General features: G+C 35.4%; 1 protein-coding gene across 3 annotated transcripts; it reads right to left on the reverse strand.

Annotated features, from left to right (window-relative positions):
- Nucleotides 1–1,525: 1,525 nt before the first annotated feature.
- On the reverse strand, nt 1,526–24,487 carry LOC117331834. 3 transcript variants are annotated; one of them, XM_033890757.1, is made up of 6 exons: nt 24,371–24,487; nt 12,644–12,687; nt 11,203–11,439; nt 8,413–8,608; nt 7,383–7,479; nt 1,526–4,647 (listed from the first exon to the last, which is right to left on the reverse strand). In XM_033890757.1, the coding sequence occupies exons 1-6, from the start codon at nt 24,439–24,441 to the stop codon at nt 4,327–4,329; spliced, it is 966 nt and encodes a 321-aa protein (XP_033746648.1). In that variant the 5' UTR covers nt 24,442–24,487; the 3' UTR covers nt 1,526–4,326. The 3 variants fall into 3 exon arrangements, with proteins under 3 accessions (XP_033746648.1, XP_033746651.1, XP_033746650.1); XM_033890760.1 differs by lacking the exon at nt 24,371–24,487 and adding an exon at nt 24,156–24,311; XM_033890759.1 differs by lacking the exon at nt 24,371–24,487 and adding an exon at nt 12,787–12,836.
- Between the last annotated feature and the right edge of the window lie 1,190 nt (nt 24,488–25,677).

The raw sequence follows: 25,677 nt of genomic DNA on the forward strand, positions 1-25,677 counted from the left end.
CATTTAAAATAGGCTGTTGTTTAATTCTGACAAATATTGCTTCAAAGTGACATTAAAAACGTTCATCAGTAGAGATACAAAAGTTGACCTTGGCAATGAATTGTGTTTTCACTTTGCTCATGGACTTAAAATCTCCATTTTTATACGTAAGTTGTTTGTGTCCTCTATCATATTAGATACACTTGTTTTAGATAGACTCATGTATAATATACTATATTAGTTTTGATATTGTACGTTGTAGACCCCGCTATACTTGTGTGTCATTGAAATAATTAGTCTCGATCTCTATATCGTCAGACCACGTGATATTTATCGTTAAAATTATATATACAGATGTGATGTGTGAAAAAGATTCCTGTCGTTGTAGCATCTTTCAACACCATCAACAGTATATACACCAAGTCCTTCTGTGTATGGAATGTTGTACAGAGGCGCGCCGTCGAAGAGGACGTCATTATATTTTGAGTTAAAATATATGCTATTCAGATAAACCTGGCAATAGCTTTAAGTGTGTGTATAAGTTCTGAGTAAAATGCTGTTATGTCAGGACTCTATGTGATGATTGATGGCAGATTTTCCAGAGTCGAATGGTAAGAAAGAGGAAAGAACGACTGTGCATGATAATTTGTGGTAAAATGAAAATGACATGCTTTTGGTTTCCGGAGGTGATTGATAATTTATATTTTTCAATTGCTACAAGGCCATATTTAATTTCAAAAAACATGATAAGTGAAGATTGGTTTTTGCAGTCCGAAGTGTTTGCCATTTCAGAGTTGTTAGAAATGCTGTCTGTACAGTCATAATATATCTAAAGTTCCAGTAGCAGCTCTTGTTTGAACCATTTCAAGTATATCATGTAGTTTATTTTTAGGTGTTCCAGACATTGTTACAATATTCGTGGGCGTCTTCTAGACTTGTTCTTTTATTTTCACGTTTACTATAGTATTTCTATGTTCCTACGTATGCATCTCAAAAATGATAGAATGTCAATTTGAGGGCAGAGTGTTAAATATCAACATTTTTTGTAGAACTATGATTAAACAAAGATTGGATATTCATTTGTTTAATTTAGAGCTTAGTACGGTTTACTGTAAGGATAGGTACATCATAGAATAGCCTTCTGAGAAATATAAGATATTCATTGATGTCATCTAAATCTCTGTTTTTTTGTAGAAGTTAGACTTGATTATTAGTTACCCATTAGCGACCGAGTTCACATACCACGGACAGGGTCTACCTACTTTTTCTAATTAGTTATGTCATAACTTGCTCAATACTTTATTAATCTCTATGTGTGAACACTCGTTGGGAAGATTGAATATTTCTCTTTACGTTTGTATAGAATAAAATAGAGTTAATGACCGGTAATTTAATAAAAACAAACAGCACATTTTAAAGATTCTTGTTCGGTTTTCTTTACTTGGGAGTTACTACCCTTGATAGTATAATACACATGTAAAGGACCGTAAGTAGGTGCCAAGTCCTGGTGATAATAGCTATTGAAACAGAGAAGAAACACACCGGCGAGTGAGTGATAAAATCATATTTATATTTCTAAAGAAATGCAACAATATCACAATTGAAGTACAATTGAAATTGACAACTTACAAATATCAAAGCTGGACCTGATAGATCTGTCTTAACTTAAAACATTCGCTAACAAATATCTCACAAATATCTGTAGGATCGTAATCAACGAATCATACGTTTCTGCATGACATTCGTCATTTTAAGGTGAGCAGTTGAAAGTCGGGTGAAAAGATCCTTCATTTCAGAATATGCACGTAGGTTCCGCGGCATTAAGACATCTCTACACAATGAATCTGTCCATCGATTCCAGTTCAACTCTGTTCACACATCATTTACAGTTAAAAGGGAGGCAACTAGTGATTTTATTGTGTTTTCAAATGAAATCGTGATAAAATTTACAGCTCGACTGTAGCAACCCCCTCCCCTTCTTTTTCCAACAAAATGAATTAATAACACACGGTTGCATTAATGTCGATAATGTTGATCTTTAAATTCATTTTTGCGGATGATTTACGAAATTTTAATGTAATTAAAAACATTCTAACGTTAGTGAGCATTGTGGAAATGTATGGACATAAACTTAAAGTTATACATAAGGGTACATGTACATCCCTTGGTTACCTAATGAGTCACTGTCAGCCTGAGTAATGAACAATACTTTTTTACGCCAGCATCTGCACACATTAAATGCAAACATTCAGACATGTTCAGTACAATATTTACTACGTAAATTAACTCAAGTTGATTGTTAATTAAACTAATATTAAAATTCCATTTGTTTTATGGACAGTATTTCCTCTTTTTATATTTATCAATATCTTATATTTCGAGAAATGAGAATGCACTTATATATATCAAACTAAAATTCCGCCATACTTCGTGGATTCTTTGTGTTCCAAATAGTTTTGTCATGTTCATATGTTAAATAGAGGTTACACAACGAGTTGTTGTTGTATATGGTATTTCTTTAACTCTCGTTAGTTTATCCAAAGTTACAAAAAACCAACTAATGAGAGTGAAAGAAATACCATATACAACAACAACGAGTTTTTGTGATCTGTTTCTAACAGAAAAGAAAAGCTATTCTGAAGATAAATTGACCAGTTATGTGTCAAAGTGTGTTCTTTTCACAATATCAGGTTATGGTGTAAGAATATCACCTAAATTGGAATACCGCTAATTAATATGCAAAACTGACAATTTCGGAAAAGTATGAAATTTTACAATTAATTAAGAATCATAACAAATAATAAGCAGGTTTTTCTTTTCAAAGCAATCAATTGATAGAAATCTATATATATTTTCAAGAATATGACAAAAAACTGCGAACAAAGTTATCATTCCCCGGACATGGAGAAGCGGCTTTCAAATATTAGCCAGTCAAATCGCATTGAACAACGTAATTAAAAAATAGTCCTGGTCAAAGGTCAACGTGTAAACCAATCACAACGCATTTAGAGTTATTCCAACACATACCTATTGTGGTAGAAAATACAAATTACGTCTAACCATAGACTGTAATATTTAAACCAGTTTTGATATGAATATATTGTATTATTAAAATTGTCACATCCGGTCACTCACTTACACTTCAGAAAGTATGATACTAACTACCACGTACCAGTTTGTACCCAAATGCATATGTACACAACTTTTTTGTTAAAGAGGGGTCATATATTTATGTGACGTCACAGATGTAGTTAATAGCTATATTATTGCACAGTATAATGGTGGATTCAGGGATGATACGCATCAGCTTCAGAAAGACGAAATATCAACAAACCTAGCACAGTTGGATAAAGTCACAAATGCCGGAACCAAATACAAATGTCCATCACATCAAATGAATAATATGTCAATTGTAATTGTAGGTTACAAATAAAATCTGTTTTACGAAACAATCATTACATGATATATTAACAATAACTCACATTCAGATAATCATAGAAAAGAAACTAGTCCGTGACATATGATATCCTAAGTTCTTTGCATCATGTGATAGGATATTACATATCCGATAGCATGAGTTACCTTTGTAACTTCGCCGTTGATTTATCTACACACATATATAAACATGGAGTTTGTATAGATTCGTAAACACATGCAGTAATAACCAAAGAAATATCACGTTTTTTATTTTGTTTTTATGAATAAATTATTTTTAACAGGTATTATGCTTAATTAATTCAGGGACAGTAACGTCCTTGATGGCGTCCGAGTAACGTCGGAAACTCATCTGTGACTGTCCAGTAACACAGTCTATACTATAGGCCATCGTCATGGACACTATGGCTTGGAGATAAAGTATTATATACATAAATGATAAGAAGTACCTTTCCTGTCATCAACTGTCCTAAGTTGGGATGCCGACTCGATTAGATTAATTCCTTGGCCTATATCAAAATTTGAGTGACGAGTGCCATTCACTTATTTTTTGTTTAAATATATAACATTTAAACACAGGAATCACTTTGATATAAACACTTTACCTTTACCTAGCGTGGTGAAAAAGCTTAGTATATATATTTCTGATTATCATTTACTTCAAAAGAAAGTTATGATTTTAGCAGTATTGAATTTGTAAAAGAATATGATCCAATTAATGATATATAAGATTACTTCACGAAAATTACCTTCCTGCAAAACATTTCAAATTGAGTAATGATGCCCCGAAATTACCTAATGTAAACATCTCACAAGCAGATAAGGAAACAGAGAACACAAGAAGGTCTTTGTGACGACAAAATCCGAGTATTTCTTTTAAGAAAGTGTGCCACTTTTATCAGGTCCCGAGTACTACGACTGCCATGAGTTATCGTAGGGAGTAGATGTATCACCAGTGGTAGGTTCCGGTTCCGGTTCCGGTTCCAGAACCTCGGAGTACACAGAAACTGTAGAAGAGTCCAATGTGTCTGAGGTTCGCATCACCTTGGGAACATTACCAGTTGTTGTAGGCTCCACGTACGCGCCTTCCAGATCGAGAACACGCCGGTCTGTGCCATTGACGTCAAGGCTTATCACACCACTAGCTGTCGATGACTGTGATGATGATGGTCTGTTACCAGGGAGAGGAGGGCGCGTGCTGGTTAGTGTGTTGGAGTTATACACAGGACTGTTCTGTAAAAAGGAATAAGTATGTAATTTTGAGTAAAAAATCAAGGTACAAAAGGCACACCGGAAATTAGCGATATCAAATATAGATTATAGATAAATAGTATTCCAAATGATAAATATAAGCAGCATCATAAGCGCTTTCGTCAGTCCTACCAATAGTAGGGACCCAACCTGAAGTCAGGTCAAAATGGGGCCATTACTATAACATTTGACAAAGTGAAACGAAGGGAAGTAACTCTGGTTGCTTATAATCGGGTTAGATACATTAACCCATAATATAATCTCATAAATACTGAATATACACTTTGTCTGCATCTGCAGAGACATTATACCCAAACACTGTTTATATTATATTAATGGCATGTGGAGTAGATTCCAAAAAAATGAGGGTTTAAATTCTGGTCTGAAAATGTAGGTTTATTGCTTATTTTATATCCGTTCGTAAAATTATTTAATTCCGACTTCCCTTAATAAAACCATCTTTCCAGATTCGGACTGCTTGGGTTTGATTTGGTGTTCTTTAATGTCCGTTACAAATGCCGGCTACTGACGGCGAAATTAACAACACGAGTTTTCGAGATACCCAGGTTAATGAAGATCACGGGAAGTTTTATTGAAGATCACGTGAAAATGTTGTGGTCGACATCATGATCTCATTTGGAAATCTTTTATTTCTTTGTCCGATGCGAAGTCAGGAGAGTTTGGGGTTTTATCAATATTGAGTTATAACTACAGATTTAATTATTATGCCAGTATTCTCTGTTGAGACCCAAACATTGGGATTATATATAGGCCATAGAAATAATTATACTCTCTGTATGTTTCATACTATGATGCAGGTAAAGATGCATACGGTTATTACTGGATTTTTAAACTTAAGACAACCGCACGCTTGTTCTGTTGCAAATCAAAAATATGTAAGAATTAAAGAACTATCACCCAGAGTCAAATCTTCCTTTCCTTTCCAATAACTTGGAGAAGATTGTGTCCCAGCGTTTAGATGTTCATCTTCAAGACCACTTGCAAACAGCCTACCGCACTGAGACGGTCTTCTTTTGTGTCTATAGTAGTGTAGAGGAGTTCTGATCATGCTTGATCTGTCCGCTGCATTTGATGTAATTGACAATGACATACGTTTTAAACGTCTAGAGTGGGATGACTGGTGATACATTACACAAGATCCAATTCTACCCCGGAGAACGACGACAGTGCGTGGCCATTGAATCCCTGTTTCGGACTACAAAACTTTAGACTTTGGGGTTCCTCAATGATCCGTACTAGGATCAAGAAAATACTGTCTTTATTCTGAACCAATCGGGGATATTTGTGGTCATCATAGCCTTCAGTATCATTGTTATGCCGACGACATGCAAATCTACATAGTTATCAGACCACCAGACACTGGGACACAATAACAGAAAGTCTAGAAGCTTGTCTAAATGACATCAGTTCCTGGAAAACTACAATATGCTCAAGCTAAATCAGACAGATATAAGAGTCTTTCCCTTAGTGTCAGCACACTGAATGTCTCCAGCTAAAGTTGGTACCCAAACGATTGAGACAGTCGAAGCTTTGAAGAACGTTGGTGTACACTTTAATAGCTTCCAGAACATGGAGAAACAGGTGAACGATTCAACTACATTGGATGTATCCGACAGTTCGTCACCACAGATGCATGCAAGACATTGGTACATTCGCTTGTTACTTCTCGATTATACCATGGTAATGCTTTGCTGTTTGGTGTATATAATGCAATGATTAGTCGCCTGCAGAGGGTTCAGAACACTACAGCACGTCTGGTTTCCTGTACTCGAAAAAGAGAGTACATCACAAAGTGCTTTATTCAGTGCATTGGCTGCCTGTGTGTTTCAGGTCACAGCACACAATTTTGATGTACACATACACGGCAATAAAAGGAGCTCCAGAGTATTTACAAACACTTGTCACTCTCTACCAGCCGTTACAATCATTACGATCGAAGACAGAATCATTGTTATGCGCCCGAAACTCTCGCACTGTGACTTTTGATAACCGGTGCTTTAGAAAGGTAGCGGCCATTTTGTGGAGCAGCTTATTATCTGTTATCAGGAAGTCGATAACCCTGGTCAAATTCAAGGGGGTAACAACTCACTTGTTTACGTCTGCCTTTTAGAGTCTCTTACAGACGTCCTGTACACATTATCATCTAATTACTCGAGTCAATATAGGATATATATGTTCTGTTATGTGAAGCGCGTGAGTGTAATTTTACAAATTAAGTAGTACAGTATATAAATGTTGTATATCATTATCCTATTATATTTTATTACATGTGACGTTTGTTTATATTTAAGTATTTACATGCATCCCGAATTAAATATTTCCTCGTTCAGAAACACAAGAGAACTACTAGTATTACAAGGAAGAGTATCATACGATAAACAGCAATGATACTCGTATATAACTCAAATTTACAAGTACTCGAGCGAATTTTTTGTTTACTTTTCATTAAAATGATATTTTGTCTAAGCGTGAATAGATAACTATTAAAACGGAAAGGATTTCTGATGGAACAACTAAAACCAAGTGGATGTAACTTGTAAATTCTGTAATCAAAAGTAACAATCATACAAGGAAAACATATAAAACTATTAATTATTAATTATTGATAACAAGATATTATGACAAGTTATTTCTCAACATATACATTAACTTCTGTATTATAAAAAAAGTAACTAGAGAATGATGCTTCTGTTTACCATGTTATCGTCGATCTGTGCATACACGCTCTCTATGCGTTCCGGCTTGTTAAAATAACTAGGGTTGTTGATACTGTCCTTGTGATCCTTCATCCCTCTGTAAATGTTAAAAATAATATTCAAACGATTTATGTCAGCTTTGTAATGTTGGCACATGACTTCATACATCATTATTGGTAATTAGGAAAACCAGCAAAGACAGTTTGTAAATAATGAGTCACATGCTGCAATATGTTATGTTGGCATAACATAAGTATCAGCTGTCGACTATTTGAGACCAATGCCATTTTGCGTAATAATTGTGTATACAGAAAGACATGAGATGGACTGAATTCGCTTGATTCATATTGACACTAATTTGCATATATTGACAAAGGGACGGAAATTTCCTATTTTGAATGTAAAAACTTTGAGAAGAAATACTTATTCTCCACCATGAGAGTGTAATAAAGAAATATCAACCTTTGAGACTAGAATTATAAATGTCTAACCGCTGGCGGAGTCTCGGGAAAGATCATCAAGAATCTCGCCCTTTAAATGGAGATTTTAGTAAGGAAGAGACACATTCTTTCGGTCTCGAAATAGCCATTAGAAAAATAAATAATATCGAATTGGCATGAACATTTACATCAAACACTCCTAAACATAGTCAGAGTTTCGTATGGCCCTGACACCACACTTAGACATTCTGACAGATAGATGTCTGCCGTAGGACCAGATCGCTCTAATACAATGTATATGAAAACATAGAATTCCTTGACAACGTTTTGGCTACCCCCAACCTAGTCGAGTTTCCTCTGGCCCCGAGACCAGACTTGGACATTCTGACAGATAGATATCTGGTGTTTGCTTCATCTCTGTCGGAAAGTCTGGTGTAAGGCCAGAGACTATCCACAACCATGGTTAGATTGATCCATATTAATACAGACATATGGGTACTCATGGTGTTTATACCAGAAACAGATTAAGTTGACTCCACAACCATTAACAACTATTTATGGAAAATCGGTATCAGGAGTAAAATACTTACTTGGCGCTGCCAGTATTTTGACGTTTGTACCAACAGTAGACTAAGATGGCTAGGACAATAAAAAGTAAAACACACGCCACGATGACTCCTACAATCAGACCAGTATTTCCATTATCTGTCGCACCCCCAGGGGACGCCACGGTAGTTGATGTGACATAAGAACCTCCGCATCTCTGTGCCAGTTTCCCAATGTCAGCTAACAAAAGATGAAGCAGGGAAGTCGAGGTGAATGACAATATTTACTTATCCATATTATACATGTATTCATGCGTGGTTATAAACTTCCATTGGTTTGATATGTAAAGTATAATGAGCAGCTACACGTGTTACTTTTTTCTTTCGTATTTTTATTATAAATGAAAATTTAAAATTCAAAATGTCAGCTGGTTCTATATTTTTGTTTTAGTGGTAGCATTGTCTATGTTGAGGCTTACATGCATACGAGTTGATAGTTGGGCGCTCATATGAAGATTCCTAGCGGTGTTCATATAGGGATTAGTGGTAATGTTCATATAGGAATATTTCAATTTCTACTCAAGTTGGACTCAATGAAATTACCAAACTTAATCTGTTTCATTTGCTCATGAATTTGACCAGATTAACACTGATTAGTGCGTATGAATACATGGTTAAAATCCTTCCGCGGAACGATATTTCACTTTGTCTACATTGTTGTTATAAACATGGAATAATTATTAAAATTATCAAATTTATAATGTATATGCTAAATACTTATATTTTGACAAAGTAATACTGTTTTTTAATCATAAAATGGCGGACTATTTTACTCGACCGACAAGACATGCACAATCCTCGGGCTTTTCCGCATTTAGACTTGCACAAGCTACGAGACATTAATATCTAGACCGACTTTCTTGTTCGAAAAAAAAACAAACAATTGAAATATAAGGATTGAATCTTGATTTGGTCGATTTCATGGGGTCATGAATTGAGTTGCTCTTGAGACAAATTCAACATGAACTGCGAATCAGTTCATGTTGAATTTGTCTCAAGAGCAACTCAATTCATGACCCCATGAAATCGACCAAATCAAGATTCAATCCTTAAATAATTGGTTGTGACCATATAGAGACTATTGGCAGTGTCTATATAGGGACTATTGGTAATATTCATATAGGGCTAATTGGCTGTGACCATATAGGGACTATTGGTAGGACTTTTGGTAATGACCAAATAGGTTCTATTGGCAGTGTCCATATAGAGACTATTTTGGTATTGACCATTTCGGTTCTATTGGCAGTGTCCATATAGGGACATTTGGTAGTGTCCATATAGGGACATTTGGTAGTGTCCATATAGGGACTTTTGGTAGTGTCCATATAGGGACATTTGGTAGTGTCCATATAGGGACTTTTGGTAGTGTCCATATAGGGACTTTTGGTATTGTCCATATAGGGACATTTGGTAGTGTCCATATAGGGACTTTTGGAATTGTCCATATAGGGACTTTTGGTTGTGACCATTTCGGTTCTATTGGCAGTGTCCATATAGGAACTGTTGGTATTGTCCATATAGGGACTTTTGGTAGTGTTCATATAGGGACTATTGGTAGTGTCAATACAAGGGCTATTTGTAGAATTCATATAGGGACTACTGGTATTGTTCATATAGGGACTGTTGGTAGTGTTAATATAGGGACAATTAGTTGTGGCCATATAGGAACTGTTGGTATTGTCCATATAGGGACTTTTGGTAGTGTCCATATAGGGACTTTTGGTATTGTCCATATAGGGACATTTGGTAGTGTCCATATAGGGACTTTTGGAATTGTCCATATAGGGACTTTTGGTTGTGACCATTTCGGTTCTATTGGCAGTGTCCATATAGGAACTGTTGGTATTGTCCATATAGGGACTTTTGGTAGTGTTCATATAGGGACTATTGGTAGTGTCAATACAAGGGCTATTTGTAGAATTCATATAGGGACTACTGGTATTGTTCATATAGGGACTGTTGGTAGTGTTAATATAGGGACAATTAGTTGTGGCCATATAGGAACTGTTGGTATTGTTCATATAGGGGCTATTGGTATTGTTTATATAGGGACAATTGGTAGTGCTCATATAGGGACTACTGGCATATATAGATAGACTATATATAAACCAAATATAGATATATCTAAAATACGTAACAAGTCTTAAAAGATAGTAATATATTAGTCTGGGTAATATTTTGTTTGAAGCATTTTTACCCATCACTGTTCGAAAATATATGAAAATCTTGGTTCATGGCATAAGAGTAATAGGTTACTCTATCACGTACCTTTTGATCTAGCCTTACCTTATAATCTAGCCTTACCTTATGATCTAGCCTTACCTTATGATCTAGCCTTACCTTATGATCTAGCCTTACCTTACCTTATGATCTAGCCTTACCTTTTGATCTAGCCTTACCTTATGATCTAGCCTTACCTTTTGATCTAGCCTTACCTTATAATCTAGCCTTACCTTATGATCTAGCCTTACCTAATGATCTAGCCTTACCTTATGATCTAGCCTTACCTAATGATCTAGCCTTACCTTATGATCTAGCCTTATGATCTAGCCTTACCTTATGATCTAGCCTTACCTTATGATCTAGCCTTACCTTTTGATCTAGCCTTACCTTATGATCTAGCCTTACCTAATGATCTAGCCTTACCTTACCTTTTGATCCAGCCTTACCTTATGACCTAGCCTTACCTTTTCAATGCCTACCACGATAAAGAATATCCATACCAAGGTTAATGCACTTTCTTTAATTTGATGATGGTTTAACGAGATAACCTACCTCCTGTCTCATTCACACATTGTAACCATGGTTCCGTCCTTTTACAAATCTCGTTAATTTCCACTTTGATCTGTGTATCACATGCGTTTTTGGTGTGGTCGAAGAAAGTGCCTCCTGCGCATGTCTGGTTGATGATTGCAAAGTTTGTATTACACACAAAATATGATTGGCAAGAACAGGGGTTGGTGAGGCTGGTCCCGACAACGCAGGTTTTCCTATTTACTGGTACGCAGGAGTCTGTGTGTTATAACAAACAAAGACACAAGGTGAACATCTAATTAAATCCATAACGATGCAATACATAACCAAGATATAATTAAACACTTAATTTGGTAGTTTTTCGTATTTCAATAATCATAACAGCAAATGATTTTGAACTACCGGCAATGTTAAGAAGGGTACTTATAATAATGAACCAGCCATTCCCTGATAGTTATCGGTGTATTCCACTCGTATGCAGTGAAACGTCTGAAACACGAAAAATACTCGCTCCAACCACATTTAATATTTTCTTACATATTTCAGTACGATGATGTTTCAAGTAATGGTACTATCTTATAAGGAGCATATAACGTTCTTAAAACATTATTTAGTTAATAAAAATATCATTTTATTGAAATCATTAACTGAAATTAACTATTGTTTTTGTATATATTTATAAACAAAGTAAAGTAATTTGCTGTTTTCTGTCGTTTCAATTGTTGAACAACATCAAAATTGGCAACATTATGAATCAGATTGGTGTTGTTGCCGCGGTCCTCTTATTCATATTAGCGTAGTTCAATTTAATTTCTGTTTTTTATAGCTAATCCTGTACCTACTAAATGAGCACGAAAGTTTATCTGTGCTGACTATACATAAGCAAAACATTCAAAACTAAAATTCAACAAAGATGTATATAAATAACAACCAAATGCCATTATATCTGAAACAATAGCTTAAAGCATGGTCATTGTTAGTTGAAGATTATCCGAAATGGCTGATTCGCATTATTTTATATTCAGAAACATGATAGCGAAAAAAGGACTTCATTATGTTAGATACCAAAGCTAGCTGTCTATGGCATATTAAGGGGATCCTTTTATCATACTTAAGGTTATACGATCCGGATAAATCTTATATGAATCTCACTTTAACTAAAATCTCATTCAGTTTCCTTGTGTTTCAATGTTACCTTATATATTCCGGTTTGGTTAAAAGACTACTTTTGGAACAATGAAATTATAGCATACAGTTTGATAAAACAATAACTTATTCTTACAAAAACAACTTGCGATTTTCAATACAACAAATACAAAAACACAAGACAAAATAATTTGAATCGACAATTATTCATTGCTTACGTTAGCAACACCACTATACACCAAGAGGAAAGATATGCAGTTAAATGTTGCAATCAGACAAAAGCACATAGAAATGAATGGAAAAGAAGGTCGCTTACCTGTAAACATTAATTCAGTTCCCATTGTTTCACTACCGGCTTCCCTGTGTACAAAGTAAACATGAAATTAACATCGTAGTAATTGTATCCAGAACAGTTTGTTTTGCATGTAATGAAGTATGCTAACGCAATACCATATTAACCTATTTCCACATGCTTTGTGCCAACCTTCCGGCATCCAATTCCACTTTAGATATCATTTCTACAGTAAACGTCCGAAGACAGTACACACAGCACTACCTGTGGCAGGTAAATAGCTGGCTCGTGAGTCCCTACCCAGTCCGGCTATCGTCTGGCAGGGTATTAGGCCGCTTATTTGATAAATTAGAACAAGTATATCACGCCAGAGGTTAAAATAAACATAGAAAATGGACATTACATCTAATTTTATCAGTTAACTGCTATCATCGAAGGTCATCGATTCAAAAATTCTTAAAGTGTGGTGGCCATTGTTTGCTCTTGTATCAAGCACTTCAGTTTTCCAACACATAAACAGTTTCGTATACGTAAAACCCGTACCAGGAGATAAGGGGCTTCAGGAATTATTCATTTGATTTTCAGGTACTGCTTTTATTAATGTCATTTAGTAAATCCCAAACAAACACTCATATGATATTTCATTTGGTTTTATATCCAACACACGCTGGTATGTGTATAACTTAACAACTGTACCATCCTCTCGAGAACACGATGGGAGTGAATTGAGGCGTGCTAGTTTGGAACCAGGTAAACAAGTGCATGCCAAACCTATTTAAGCATAATAAGTATGTACACTTTAATTTGAAATGACAAACTTCTAAATTTCGGTATCTTCTTATATTTTGGGGTTGACTTCCATTATTGTGCATGAACACTTTCTGTTAAGGGAAATTTAGTCAACCAACGTTATTAAAAATAGAAAAAGTTAATCCAGACAAAAAAAATTTCCATAGTTGATAGTAATACTCCACTTAGAAAGTGTGCGGTATTGTATTTGTAATTTTACCTTTTAGTTTTACATACCAATCATTGTGCAGCATTTGTTGAAACATTCGGTCGGTAACAAGTGACCCGTTTTCCCGATAACTGTGACGGCGAAAATAAAACAGGAGATGTTTGTGGGGGTGAAGAACTCGGACATTATACATAAGGTTCATGTGAGTGTTAGGCAACACCGGCCTGCAACCAGGTAATTACATTGGCAGTCGGTGACAAAACTAAAATCAGTGGCGGTCAAAACTTGGTTTATTTTGTTTAACGTCCTATTAACAGCCAGGGTCATTTAAGGACGTGCCAGGTTTAGAGGTGGAGGAAAGCTGGAGTACCCGGAGAAAAACCACCGGCCTACGGTCAGTACCTGGCAACTGCCCCACGTAGGTTTCGAACTCGCAACCCAGAGGTGGAGGGCTAGTGATAAAGTGTTGGGACACCTTAACCACTCGGCAACCGCGGCCGGAGCCTATTTGCGAATATATCAGATATTCGCATGTGCATCAAAACAGTTATAAGTAATTAAATTTTGTTTTATAGATTTGTTCTTAATTCATTTAAATAATTTGTACGCAGAATCACAGCTTATAATCGGATTAAAACGGCAAAGAACAAAACAAAACGGTGTAAGATGGGTTATATGAATATTATAACTAAGACCTGGGTTGATATGGTGACGTCGTGGTTCATAATCACCAATGGTTTTATAACTAGAATGATATTGACAGACAGGTATCATATATGTATAGCACAAAAGACACCTAGTGAAATAATACCGAGTTTATAGGAATAGTTACAACATGCACAGACATTCTGGGAACCACCAGTGATATCAGAGGCAAACAGTGTGGAAATCCAATATAGGTAAAACTAACTGGGGCGATATGATAATAGGAAACTAAGTTATAACAAAGACTAATGTTATATGATATAATAGCAGTGTGGAAATCCAATATAGGTAAAACTAACTGGGGCGATATGATAATAGGAAAGTTATAATCAAAGACTAATGTAGTATGATACAGTGACAGGAGGGTTTTTACAATAAAGCAGTGAGATGTGGTGATGAGCAGTTTACTTAGTTCATTATGAGGAGATTTACGGTAGTGTTTGTAAAAGTTTTCCCTTTAAACATCTGTATGTACGGTTGTGTTTGTGCAAACTGTGCTGTGTAAGTGTTGGTAGGACGGCAGAAGGGCCCTGCTATAGCCCGTGACAATAACTGTGTCGACCCCGTACTCACTCTTATCTACACTTCCAAACACAGACACTCCAACTGTCAACGCCAGATTTAGTCATGGCATAGTCGTATTAACAGGCATACCGATCATACTCGACTTGGTCACAGACTTTCCAATCTCGATCATTGATTCTCCCAACAAAATTATTGTTTTCATCAACGCCATCTGAATCGCCCACGCCTACATCACAACCATCCTAAAGTTACATATGTACCTTGACCAATATCCCAAAAATTCCCAACTATGTATGACATTTTAAAGAGTAAGTTTCCATAATTCAATATCATAATTAGAAACGGGATGTTCCGAACTTTTATATGTTGAAATATATTTCATGTATACGGTATTTGTATATGTTTATTTCAATATCAATTCACCAGACCCAAACGCCCTATAACAGAATTGACAACAAAGTTATGAAATAAACAAACATATATTGTCATATTATGATATAATAATAATAATGATATATATATTAATATTATATTATCATTGAGGCGCAATATTATATACCTGGCGATAAAATATGAACACGAGTGACATTGTGGCAAATGTCACAATAAAAGTATAAAGTGTCTATAAAGTAGTCGTATAGCAGCAGGTAAATATTTCGAAATACCAATGAAATACAGGTATAATGTCACCAAGTTCAATCTGAGAGAACACCTTCCTCATTCTAATCACAGGAGTGTGACCAACATCGAAACCGTAAGCTACGATACATGATAGGATACTCCACACAGAAATGTGACCACGATAAATTTGCATAAAGGGTTAAACTACAGTCGTAAAACCTGTGGGAATGAGTCACAATGACGCTTTTTGGAGTATTGTTATGGTGTGTATGTTAAAATGTGGGGAGTAGTGGAGTTAAATTTCTAAATAGAAAAAAGAAAAACATAAATGAAACAATAGACAAATTGAAATCAAGTGAAGATAATGAGATAATTATAATATTTTTAAAGGACAAAAGACACAGCTGTTAACAGCATATTTGCCTCAAACATGAATTTGCGGCAGATGCTTTAATACCTGCAAAACCCAATACAGACCCGTAATGCACCGGGCACAGATCTAGACGGCATCAATCTTAATGATCTAGTAAACACGGAAACAGAACCACAACATACCGGGCACAGACGGCATCAAACTTAATGATCTGGTAAACATGGAAACAGAACCACAACATACCGGGCACAGACGGCATCAATCTTAATGATCTAGTTAACACGGAAACAGAACCACAACATACCGGGCACAGACGGCATCCAATCTTAATGATCTAGTTAATCACGGAAACAGAACCACAACATACCGGGCACAGACGGCATCAATCTTAATGATCTAGTTAACACGGAAACAGAACCACAACACACCGGACACAGACGGCATCCAACTTAATTATCGAGTTATCACGGAAACAGAACCACAACATACCGGGCACAGACGGCATCAATCTTAATGATCGAGTTATCACGGAAACAGAACCACAACATACCGGGCACAGACAGCAAAAATCTTAATGATCATGTAATTACGGAAACAAAAACAGGTATAACGTAAACTTCATTGTATTTTTCTATAGTTCAGTGATGTTACAACGTTCCCCACAAAAGCTGTTCTGATATAGCTCTTGGTAGGACGTTAAACAAAACAGACAAACCCCTCAAATTCCATGGAAATATGTCTAAAATTGCAACACTATAATATTCACATTGAAATTGGTTAATGCTGGTGCTTAACCCAAAAAGTTTTATACACAATGGCATGTTTATAATAAATGTTTTATTGATATCTGTTACGTTGGCGGCATATACTTGTCAATTAAGCGTAAGTTAGCAGTTGGAAGTTTAAGACTTTGGGTAACAATAACATTGGTACTTTTCTCATACAAAGTATAAATAGTATGGGATGACAACCACTTGCGATAGTGGTTACCATACCAGAAGTGGTTAAGTTGCCTATTTGGTTTGATATGTGCATTGTGACTGTTCGCGTCAGGAATAACTTCATACCCAGCATTATTTCGGAGATGAAGCAAGTGCCGCTCATTCCCGGCAGTTTCAGCTACACTAAAACTACGTGTGCTTATATAGACGTTCAAAATGAATGATAAATATTTGTATACATATAAATGCAAATATATATAATTATCTTTGCATTTTTTTTAAATTTAAACCTGTTCTTAAAATAATTTACAAAAAAAAAAAACAACAACAAACACATATTGGAAAGTCGTGACTGGAAACTGGTATAACAACATGACATGCATGAGTTGTCTAACTAATTTCTCTACTTCCTTACATAACAATGTCAATATACTATAGTAGGAAATAAAACATGAAAGCTTAATATACTAGTAATACAGCCAAGCTACATATTAATTAGGTGGTCTTATCATACGTATGAAACAAAGATATGATTTTGATACAGGACAAACTATAAAATGTAATTGCAGTGTCTCTTTAATACAGCGGAAAACAACGCGATCCTTAACATGCTCGCGACTGAAAGCACTTGTTAATCCTGGCGATATATCTGTCATGCTTTATTACTTTTTATTGTTGAAATGTACCTCAAATAAATGTCGCTTTTATTGCCTAAGTGATAAAAATTAGATGAATAATCAATCCTGTATGGAAGCATAATGCCAAACGTAATGAACCACTCTTCAGTTCCATAATTTAAGAGAAATTTTCAAACAAATAGAAATACTTTTGTATTACTACTACACCCTACTACACCCTACTATATCCTCAATAATATCCCTTTTCTCTCCATCGATATAAAATAACCCGAAACCACAAATCTTTTAAAGCTGGATATTTGTTATTTTTTTCAAACATTTTAACATAACCAGTCCTTTCTACTGTAATCATTTCAATCTGCGTACTATCAAATATCATGCTATTTACTTCACTGGCTATGACGATGGTATTCACGCTCTGTGCCAAGTGGTGATCAGGAATATCATGAAATGTAGAATTCTACTTAGTAAAGGAAACGCCCACCCTTCCTCAATGTGGTATCATTATTCGACTTGTATGTAGTGATTGCTGTACAATGAAAAAATGTATTTCGTTATATCATTTAAAGGGTGACGTTTGACAGACTATTTTGGTATCATGACTAACCTGTTTCACCCGTTAGTCTTAATATTTCAGTTGACATCAAGTATTTGTACAGGAATCATTATACAGAAGTGTTTCGTCTAAAATATTGGCAGAGCAAACAAATTTGAAAGAAAAAGTTATTTGATTCAATCCGGAATGGTTTATTTACTCTGTTCGTTGTCCCTACCTGTTTATAACATTATCTAGTAGAATGATTTAGTTTGTCTTTCCCTTTGTCCCTACCTGTATACATGTATAACATTATCTGGGAGAATTATTTAGTTTGCCTTTCCCCTTGTCCCTGCCTGTATATAACAATATCTGGGACAATGATTTAGTTTGTCTTTCCCTTTGTCCCTACCTGTATATAACATTATCTGGGACAATGATTTAGTTTGTCCTTTCCCTTTGTCCCTACCTGTATATAACAATATCTGGGACAATGATTTAGTTTGTCTTTCCCTTTGTCCCTATCTTTATATAACAATATCTGGGACAATGATTTAGTTTGTCTTTCCCTTTGTCCCTACCTTTATATAACATTATCTGGGACAATGATTTAGTTTGTCTTTCCCTTTGTCCCTACCTGTATATAACAATATCTGGGACAATGATTTAGTTTGTCTTTCCCTTTGTCCCTACCTGTATATAACATTATCTGGGACAATGATTTAGTTTGTCTTTCCCTTTGTCCCTACCTGTATATAACAATATCTGGGACAATGATTTAGTTTGTCTTTCCCTTTGTCCCTACCTGTATATAACAATATCTGGGACAATGATTTAGTTTGTCTTTCCCTTTGTCCCTACCTTTATATAACATTATCTGGGACAATGATTTAGTTTGTCTTTCCCTTTGTCCCTACCTGTATATAACAATATCTGGGACAATGATTTAGTTTGTCTTTCCCTTTGTCCCTACCTGTATATAACAATATCTGGGACAATGATTTAGTTTGTCTTTCCTTTTGTCCCTACCTGTATATAACAATATCTGTGAGAATGAATTTCTATGTCTTTCCATTTGTCCCTGCCTGTATATAACATTATCTTGGGGAATGAATTACTATGTCTTTCCATTTGTCCCTAACTGTATGAAATAATATGTAAGTTAATGATTAAGTTTGTCCTTTCCCTTTGTTCAGACCTGTATACATGTATAACATTATCTGGGACAATGATTTAGTTTGTCTTTCCCCTTGTCCCTGCCTGTATATAACATTATCTGGGACAATGATTTAGTTTGTCTTTCCCTTTGTCCCTACCTTTATATAACATTATCTGGGACAATGATTTAGTTTGTCTTTCCCTTTGTCCCTACCTTTATATAACAATATCTGGGACAATGATTTAGTTTGTCTTTCCCTTTGTCCCTGCCTGTATATAACATTATCTTGGGGAATGAATTACTGTCTTTCCATTTGTCCCTAACTGTATGAAATAATATGTAAGTTAATGATTAAGTTTGTCCTTTCCCTTTGCTCAGACCTGTATATAACAATATCTGGTACAATGATTTAGTTTGTCTTTCCCTTTGTCCCTGCCTGTATATAACATTATCTGGGAGAATGATTTGCTTTGTCTTTCCCTTTGTCCCCAACTGTATACTGTAAAAGTGGATAGTTTCGCGCGTTGAAATTTTCGCTTAGTCAGCTTCCAAACTGTTCGCGGTGTGGATATTTTCGGGCTGTCAGTCATGATGAAAATATATTTTCGTGCTGCGATGTCATTGGCCATGTACATAAAGTAAGATTATTTTCGGCAAACTCCATTGAAAGCTCGCGACGATCGGTCCAGTAAATATACCAAACTTTGATCAACAGACAGACACGTTTAGGTTAATTGGTTGGCCTTAAGTCTATGTGAGAGAAAAAAAAACCCATTAATATATATCAGATATTTAAGCGTTGATTTAGTCTTTTACATATAAAAGCGATTGTAATTATCATGAAATGAAGAAAGTTTAATGATCAATCAACATTAAATTAGATGAAATACTATCATTTTACTAATTATTCAAATTAGCATAGCCATGTCTCCGACAAATGACCGACAATGACAACGTTATACATCACGGACGACATGGTTTACTGCAGGAACTTGCGTCTTGGATATGAAAATATTCGCCAGCCAATATTTTCACGTGTAACTATATTCGCGTGTGGATATTTTCGTGAAGATTTAATGATCGCGAAATAAGCGAAAATTTCCACGCCGCGAACATTTCCACTTTTACAGTATAACACTATGTAAGTTAATGATTAAGTTTGTCCTTTCCCTTTGCCCCGTCCTGTATATTGCATTATCTGTAAGGAAGATTCGTGGTTTTTCCTTTTGTCTCTGGGAGGAAGATTCCCCAGGCTTTCGTTTGTAGCTCTGCACAACATTCAAAGAGGTTAAGATGTTTTTCTAAAAGGAATGCAGTTCACCGGTAACTAGGTCATACTCATACCTAGCTTGGCTTACCTAGGGGATTGTGTAAGCCTTCGAACATGTTGATATTTTGTGTTCATTGCCGAAGATGTTGAAATATAGATTTTATTTGTCAATACAAACAAGAAAAAAATGGAAACAATAAGAATGAAAGAAAAACAATGTAACTTGAAATGACACCCCGAAAATAGGAATGAAAAACCAAAAATGGAAAATGAAACCCTGAAGGGAGAAATGAATCTCTGGAAATCGTAACATTAATTGATACATAATTTTGTAATGGTTGGTTTTTAGGGTTCTTTTTTCAGTAATACTGATTTTGTAATGGTTTGTTTTTGGGGCTCATTTTCGCGGTAATACTAAACGTTTGAACGAAAAAGGGACATGTTATTTCTCAATGTTGTTCATTTACTTTTAGAAATCTTAATCTTGAAAATAACCTGTACGGTACAGCAAGTTGTCCTTGTTCCAAACAGAGACATTCCGCTTGACATTAAGCTGATATATAACACCAGTTATATCACAAATGTCGGACACCTGTTGACTCTCAGTTTAAATCTATAAGTGATAGCTTTGTGTTAGATATTAGGTCGACTGGTCAGGGCTTCCTTATCACTACCATAGGCTAGCGTGTGGCATTAATATCAGTTATTTACAGCGTTTGATATTAACTGCGGGTCCATTTTTATAGCTTTATAGCGGTAGCCGGCGTGAGAATATTGGGTCTTACCAATATAGGCTACAATATAGGTAGATGGTGACATACAATACTTTAATGTCTGTTTTACCTTACGGTACGTCAATACCCAATATAAACAGGAAATACACATCATATAAAGTAAATAGTATAGACAATGATTTCCAGATATGGCATTATATGCTTATATCAAATAATTGGCACAAGTTTCCCTATAAATTGCTAAACTAAATGAACTTTACTTGATCAGGAATGTTAATTACCACAGGAAATGTGAATCAATCCATATTTGTAGCGAAGTTACAGGCAAATTATGCTCATCTCCATCAATTATGTATACATCAACTTATCAGGTATGCATTTGCGATGGCGTTAAGTACAATTGTAATATCAAAATCATTACAGTTCAATACCAAATTTGTATCAGTGATGATATGAAGAAATGTATTAACTTCCGTTTAGGCGCTTTTGTATTTTCCTGACTTCCAACACGAGTCCTACCCCTGTAAAAGGACGAAACATATTCATGGTACAGTTGTTTGATATAGTACTTCTGTAAAATCATACACATCACCTTTCCTAGTGTATATGGTAATCCCTGCTGTAAGACAAAGAAAGTATACACAGAAGAGTCACACAACTAATACTATAATTGAAGGAGCAATTTAACATTGAACATCTAAAATGACAAGGTTTTCCAATCCTGACTTACCGGAGATAAAGAGGGAACTTCATCAATGTATATACAATATAGATGTAATTAACATAGGATCTACGAGCTCGAAACATCCGCTTTAACAGGACACAAAAAGGGCCGCGGTGGCCGAGTGGTTAAGGTGTCCCGACACTTTATCACTAGCCCTCCACCTCTGGGTTGCGAGTTCGAAACCTACGTGGGGTAGTTGCTTGGAACTGACTGTAGGGCGTTAAACAAACTAAACCAAACCAAACCAAGGACACACAAAATCATGGAAGACCTTGCAAGCATGATATCAGAAAATATTCATTTAACCTGATGACTGCCAACATCTGGAACAAATGATTTGGTTTCACGCGATGAAGAAATCAATCTGAACACTCATGAAGTTTGAAGTACAATAATTTGGCTAGTTATGGTAGCACACCACAGTAAGACAGCCTGGCCATGGGCAATTTTTTTGTTAAGCAAATAACTCCTGTATTATGATATGTATAAAAAATGAAAAAATAAATGTACACTATAATTGGTATATCCAGTATGAAGTAGTACATACAGGCTTCACATTTATTAAAACAAAAATCAATAAATTGGTTCCGGATTTTAAATATCCGGATTTTCCGAACGTGTGTTTACACAGGAAATTTAGTTTCGCCTACAGCGCAAAATGGAAGCCCACAGAAAAGGTAAGATAGCGGAAAAACTTAATTTACAACATATGTCCAAACAAGATTAATTCTGTCTTTGGGATAGAGATATCTAATTTTAAATAGGTTTCAGAAAAAAAATTGTGTAGAGAATTGTGCCATTTTGGGTCAAATATCATAATATTTTGCAATTTTTGAGAATTTTTTAAGCTGTTACCATGGTATTCACAGCTCCAAAAATCACAGAAAATATCAGTTTACTTATCCTTCAGAGCTCTATTAAAATTGCAAATGTTGTACAGATTTCAAATATATATACTGTATTAGAGGTTATATGTAAGGTTAACTGGCAATGTTTACATATCTAAAGCATGTGCCATATTTTTCAGAATTTGGCATTTTTACTGTACACTGCTACCTATAAACCGATTCCAACAACGCTATTATGTACTGATTATGATATAAATAATATAGTTAAAGTAGCAGGATGTTTGCATCTATCATTATCTAATAAAATATGTATGTATATCTTTCTATGTAGGTTAAAATTAACCTGAAATGAAATAAACCTGATTCTAAACTACCATCACTGCTATATCTGTTTTCTCCGAAATAGGCCTTAATTAGTGATTCTACCCGTTTCTCAAGACACCGGAAGTAGATATATCCAAACTTGATCAGGCGATACAACCGCACTACCCCCTCGTTGTAGCCTTTCAACTACATTTCGTGATTTATCATGAGTTCACTCATGTACACATACTAACATAAGATCGGTTCGGGTGACATTATCAGATGAAAAGCAAAAAAAAAAAAAAAAACAAGGGGGGGGGGGGGGTGAGTATCAAAAGCACAACGACAACATCCTGTTTAGAGTATTGACAAGATGGGAGTTAATATTAGGAGGGAAGGTATTTAATTGACGTCAATATATCAGAATGGCCTGTTACCCCAGACTCCTCCCTAAACATACAATAATTGTATGATTTCCAACTAGGAGATCTTAAACCTTCATTATTATATAATTAATTGTGTTATTTATTTATAATGACCCAATGGTGATATACGATGTTATTTAACATGCGAATACCCAAAAGTCTTCGCATATTTTAAAATTCATTTGGAAATTGGATTCGTTTTATTTTCATTCTCCGACTACTCCGATGATCGAATTACGTACAAAAGTAGGACGTGACCGGGCATCTATAGCTAGTGTTATTTAAATTCAGTGCGTCCATCTTGAGTCATGTCTATGTAGGTTTAGGCGGATAATGTCGATTGTATAGAAACCATACAGAGCATAACGTACACAACTGGGGCGTGATTAAGACCAACACATGCACTTGGCATTATGTCAAGTACTGTCTATTAGGTTTAAAACATTAGACGATGTCCCTGATATGTTACCCTATATATGTGACATGTCTCATAACGTATTAACGAGTAAATTATTTGATATGTCATCTCACAAGGAGTGTTTATATCCAACTCAAATTTTATCTTTTTTAGTCTTTGTCTAAAACGGGATACGAATGGAGATCATGAACGATAGTGTTATATACAGCAAGAGACCGAGTTCATTGACGTTTGGTATTACTTGTACCCGGTAGTTAACGACAGACAGGTACAATATTACCCACAATGGCATAGAAATAAACATATACACACATTCACTAATATCCAGCAGTAATAAAACATAATTTTTGGAATCTTACCTTTATTTTCTTCATCGTCTATGAAGCCATCCTCCATTTTGTGTATACCTGTGCACTAACGAACAGGCGGACATACCTTTGTTCCTTGGCCAGGTATATTCCCTGTTGGTGATAAATAGCCTAACTCACCTACCCATTTCTGGAACGCTGGCTACATCCCCAGCCTGGTCAACTATTCTCCTCCCCTCTAGAGATAAATGTCTCGAAAATCTTACCTGCCTAATCCGACAAAGGTACAAATCCAGATAGTACCAGGTGCTGTACACACGCTCGGTAAGCAGTCCATCCAGTTAAGTTGAACGACACATACAGCCGGGTACAGTCTGACTGTGAAAGGTATATTTAGACCCGATAGGCACGATGCAACCTAGCCTACTGTTCGGAAGTGCAATGCTTCAATGCGTGTAAAACTTGTGGTTATTGTTTACGCTTAATTTTTAAGCTTCCATTGAAACGCTAACAATCAGTAAACGTATCTATTTGCATTATCAAATGTAGAGGGAACTCTATCAGCCGGTTCAGATTGTCAGGCGTAATGTGTGTTGGATACTGTGCATTGACTGCATCAAGTTTTAGTTACAATTCGTGATACAGTACACATACTGTATAGGTGTTCTATATAATATACAATAGCAAGATTTACCGTGACTAGCATTTACAATAGCGTAAAGTTTCCAATAGTGTGACATAGATTTTCAGAAAATTGCAAAATCATTAATGTATTTATGAAAAAAATCTACTTATTTCGTGATACACAACACGATACCGGTATTTTTAGTCATACCTTGTAATTTCATTGGGCATGATCGTATTTTGTTTATTATTGTTAAAAACCCACATAAATCATTTTTGCCTTAAAATGATACCGTAATGTAACTTTTAATTGACAAAAAGAGGACAAATCACGAATAAGAAAAAAATGCAGATAAATGTCCAACCCGGGTTAATTCACATTCTCAATATAAAATCTAGTGTGGCGACACTCGACTCACTATGTATATCATAATCATCAAAGGCACACCTGGCTTCATATCGTACAAAGAATAAAATATGTCCATACTAGATTATAACGTCGACCATAACCTTCCCCATGACTGCAATCCTCGAAACCTTGTGTTGTTGGTTATTCATTCAGTCCTCGACATGTGTCACGGCCGATATCGCAATGACGGTTACATGTCCGTGAATATCGAAATTACGATGGCCGATATCGGACGGGCAAAACAGTGTTACTAGTAGTACGTTTTTGTCAACGAAAAATGTACGTACATATTGTGTGTCAAAAATATCTACTGCTAGTAGTAGATAAATTTGTACACAAAAAGTGTACGTACAAATCCTGTGTCAAAAACCTGTTACTAGTAACACATTTTTGACACAAAATTTGTACGTACATATTTTGTGTACAAATTTATCTACTACTTCTAAATATCAATTAACATTCTTTCCTATCTTGATTGATCGCCTTGTGGTAGTATGTTGACTGCATCCGATAGAAATACGAGTAAATAATTAACTTTTG

The sequence above is a fragment of the Pecten maximus genome, chromosome 7 (assembly GCF_902652985.1).
Source record: "Pecten maximus chromosome 7, xPecMax1.1, whole genome shotgun sequence".
Taxonomy (NCBI): Eukaryota; Metazoa; Mollusca; class Bivalvia; order Pectinida; family Pectinidae; genus Pecten; species Pecten maximus.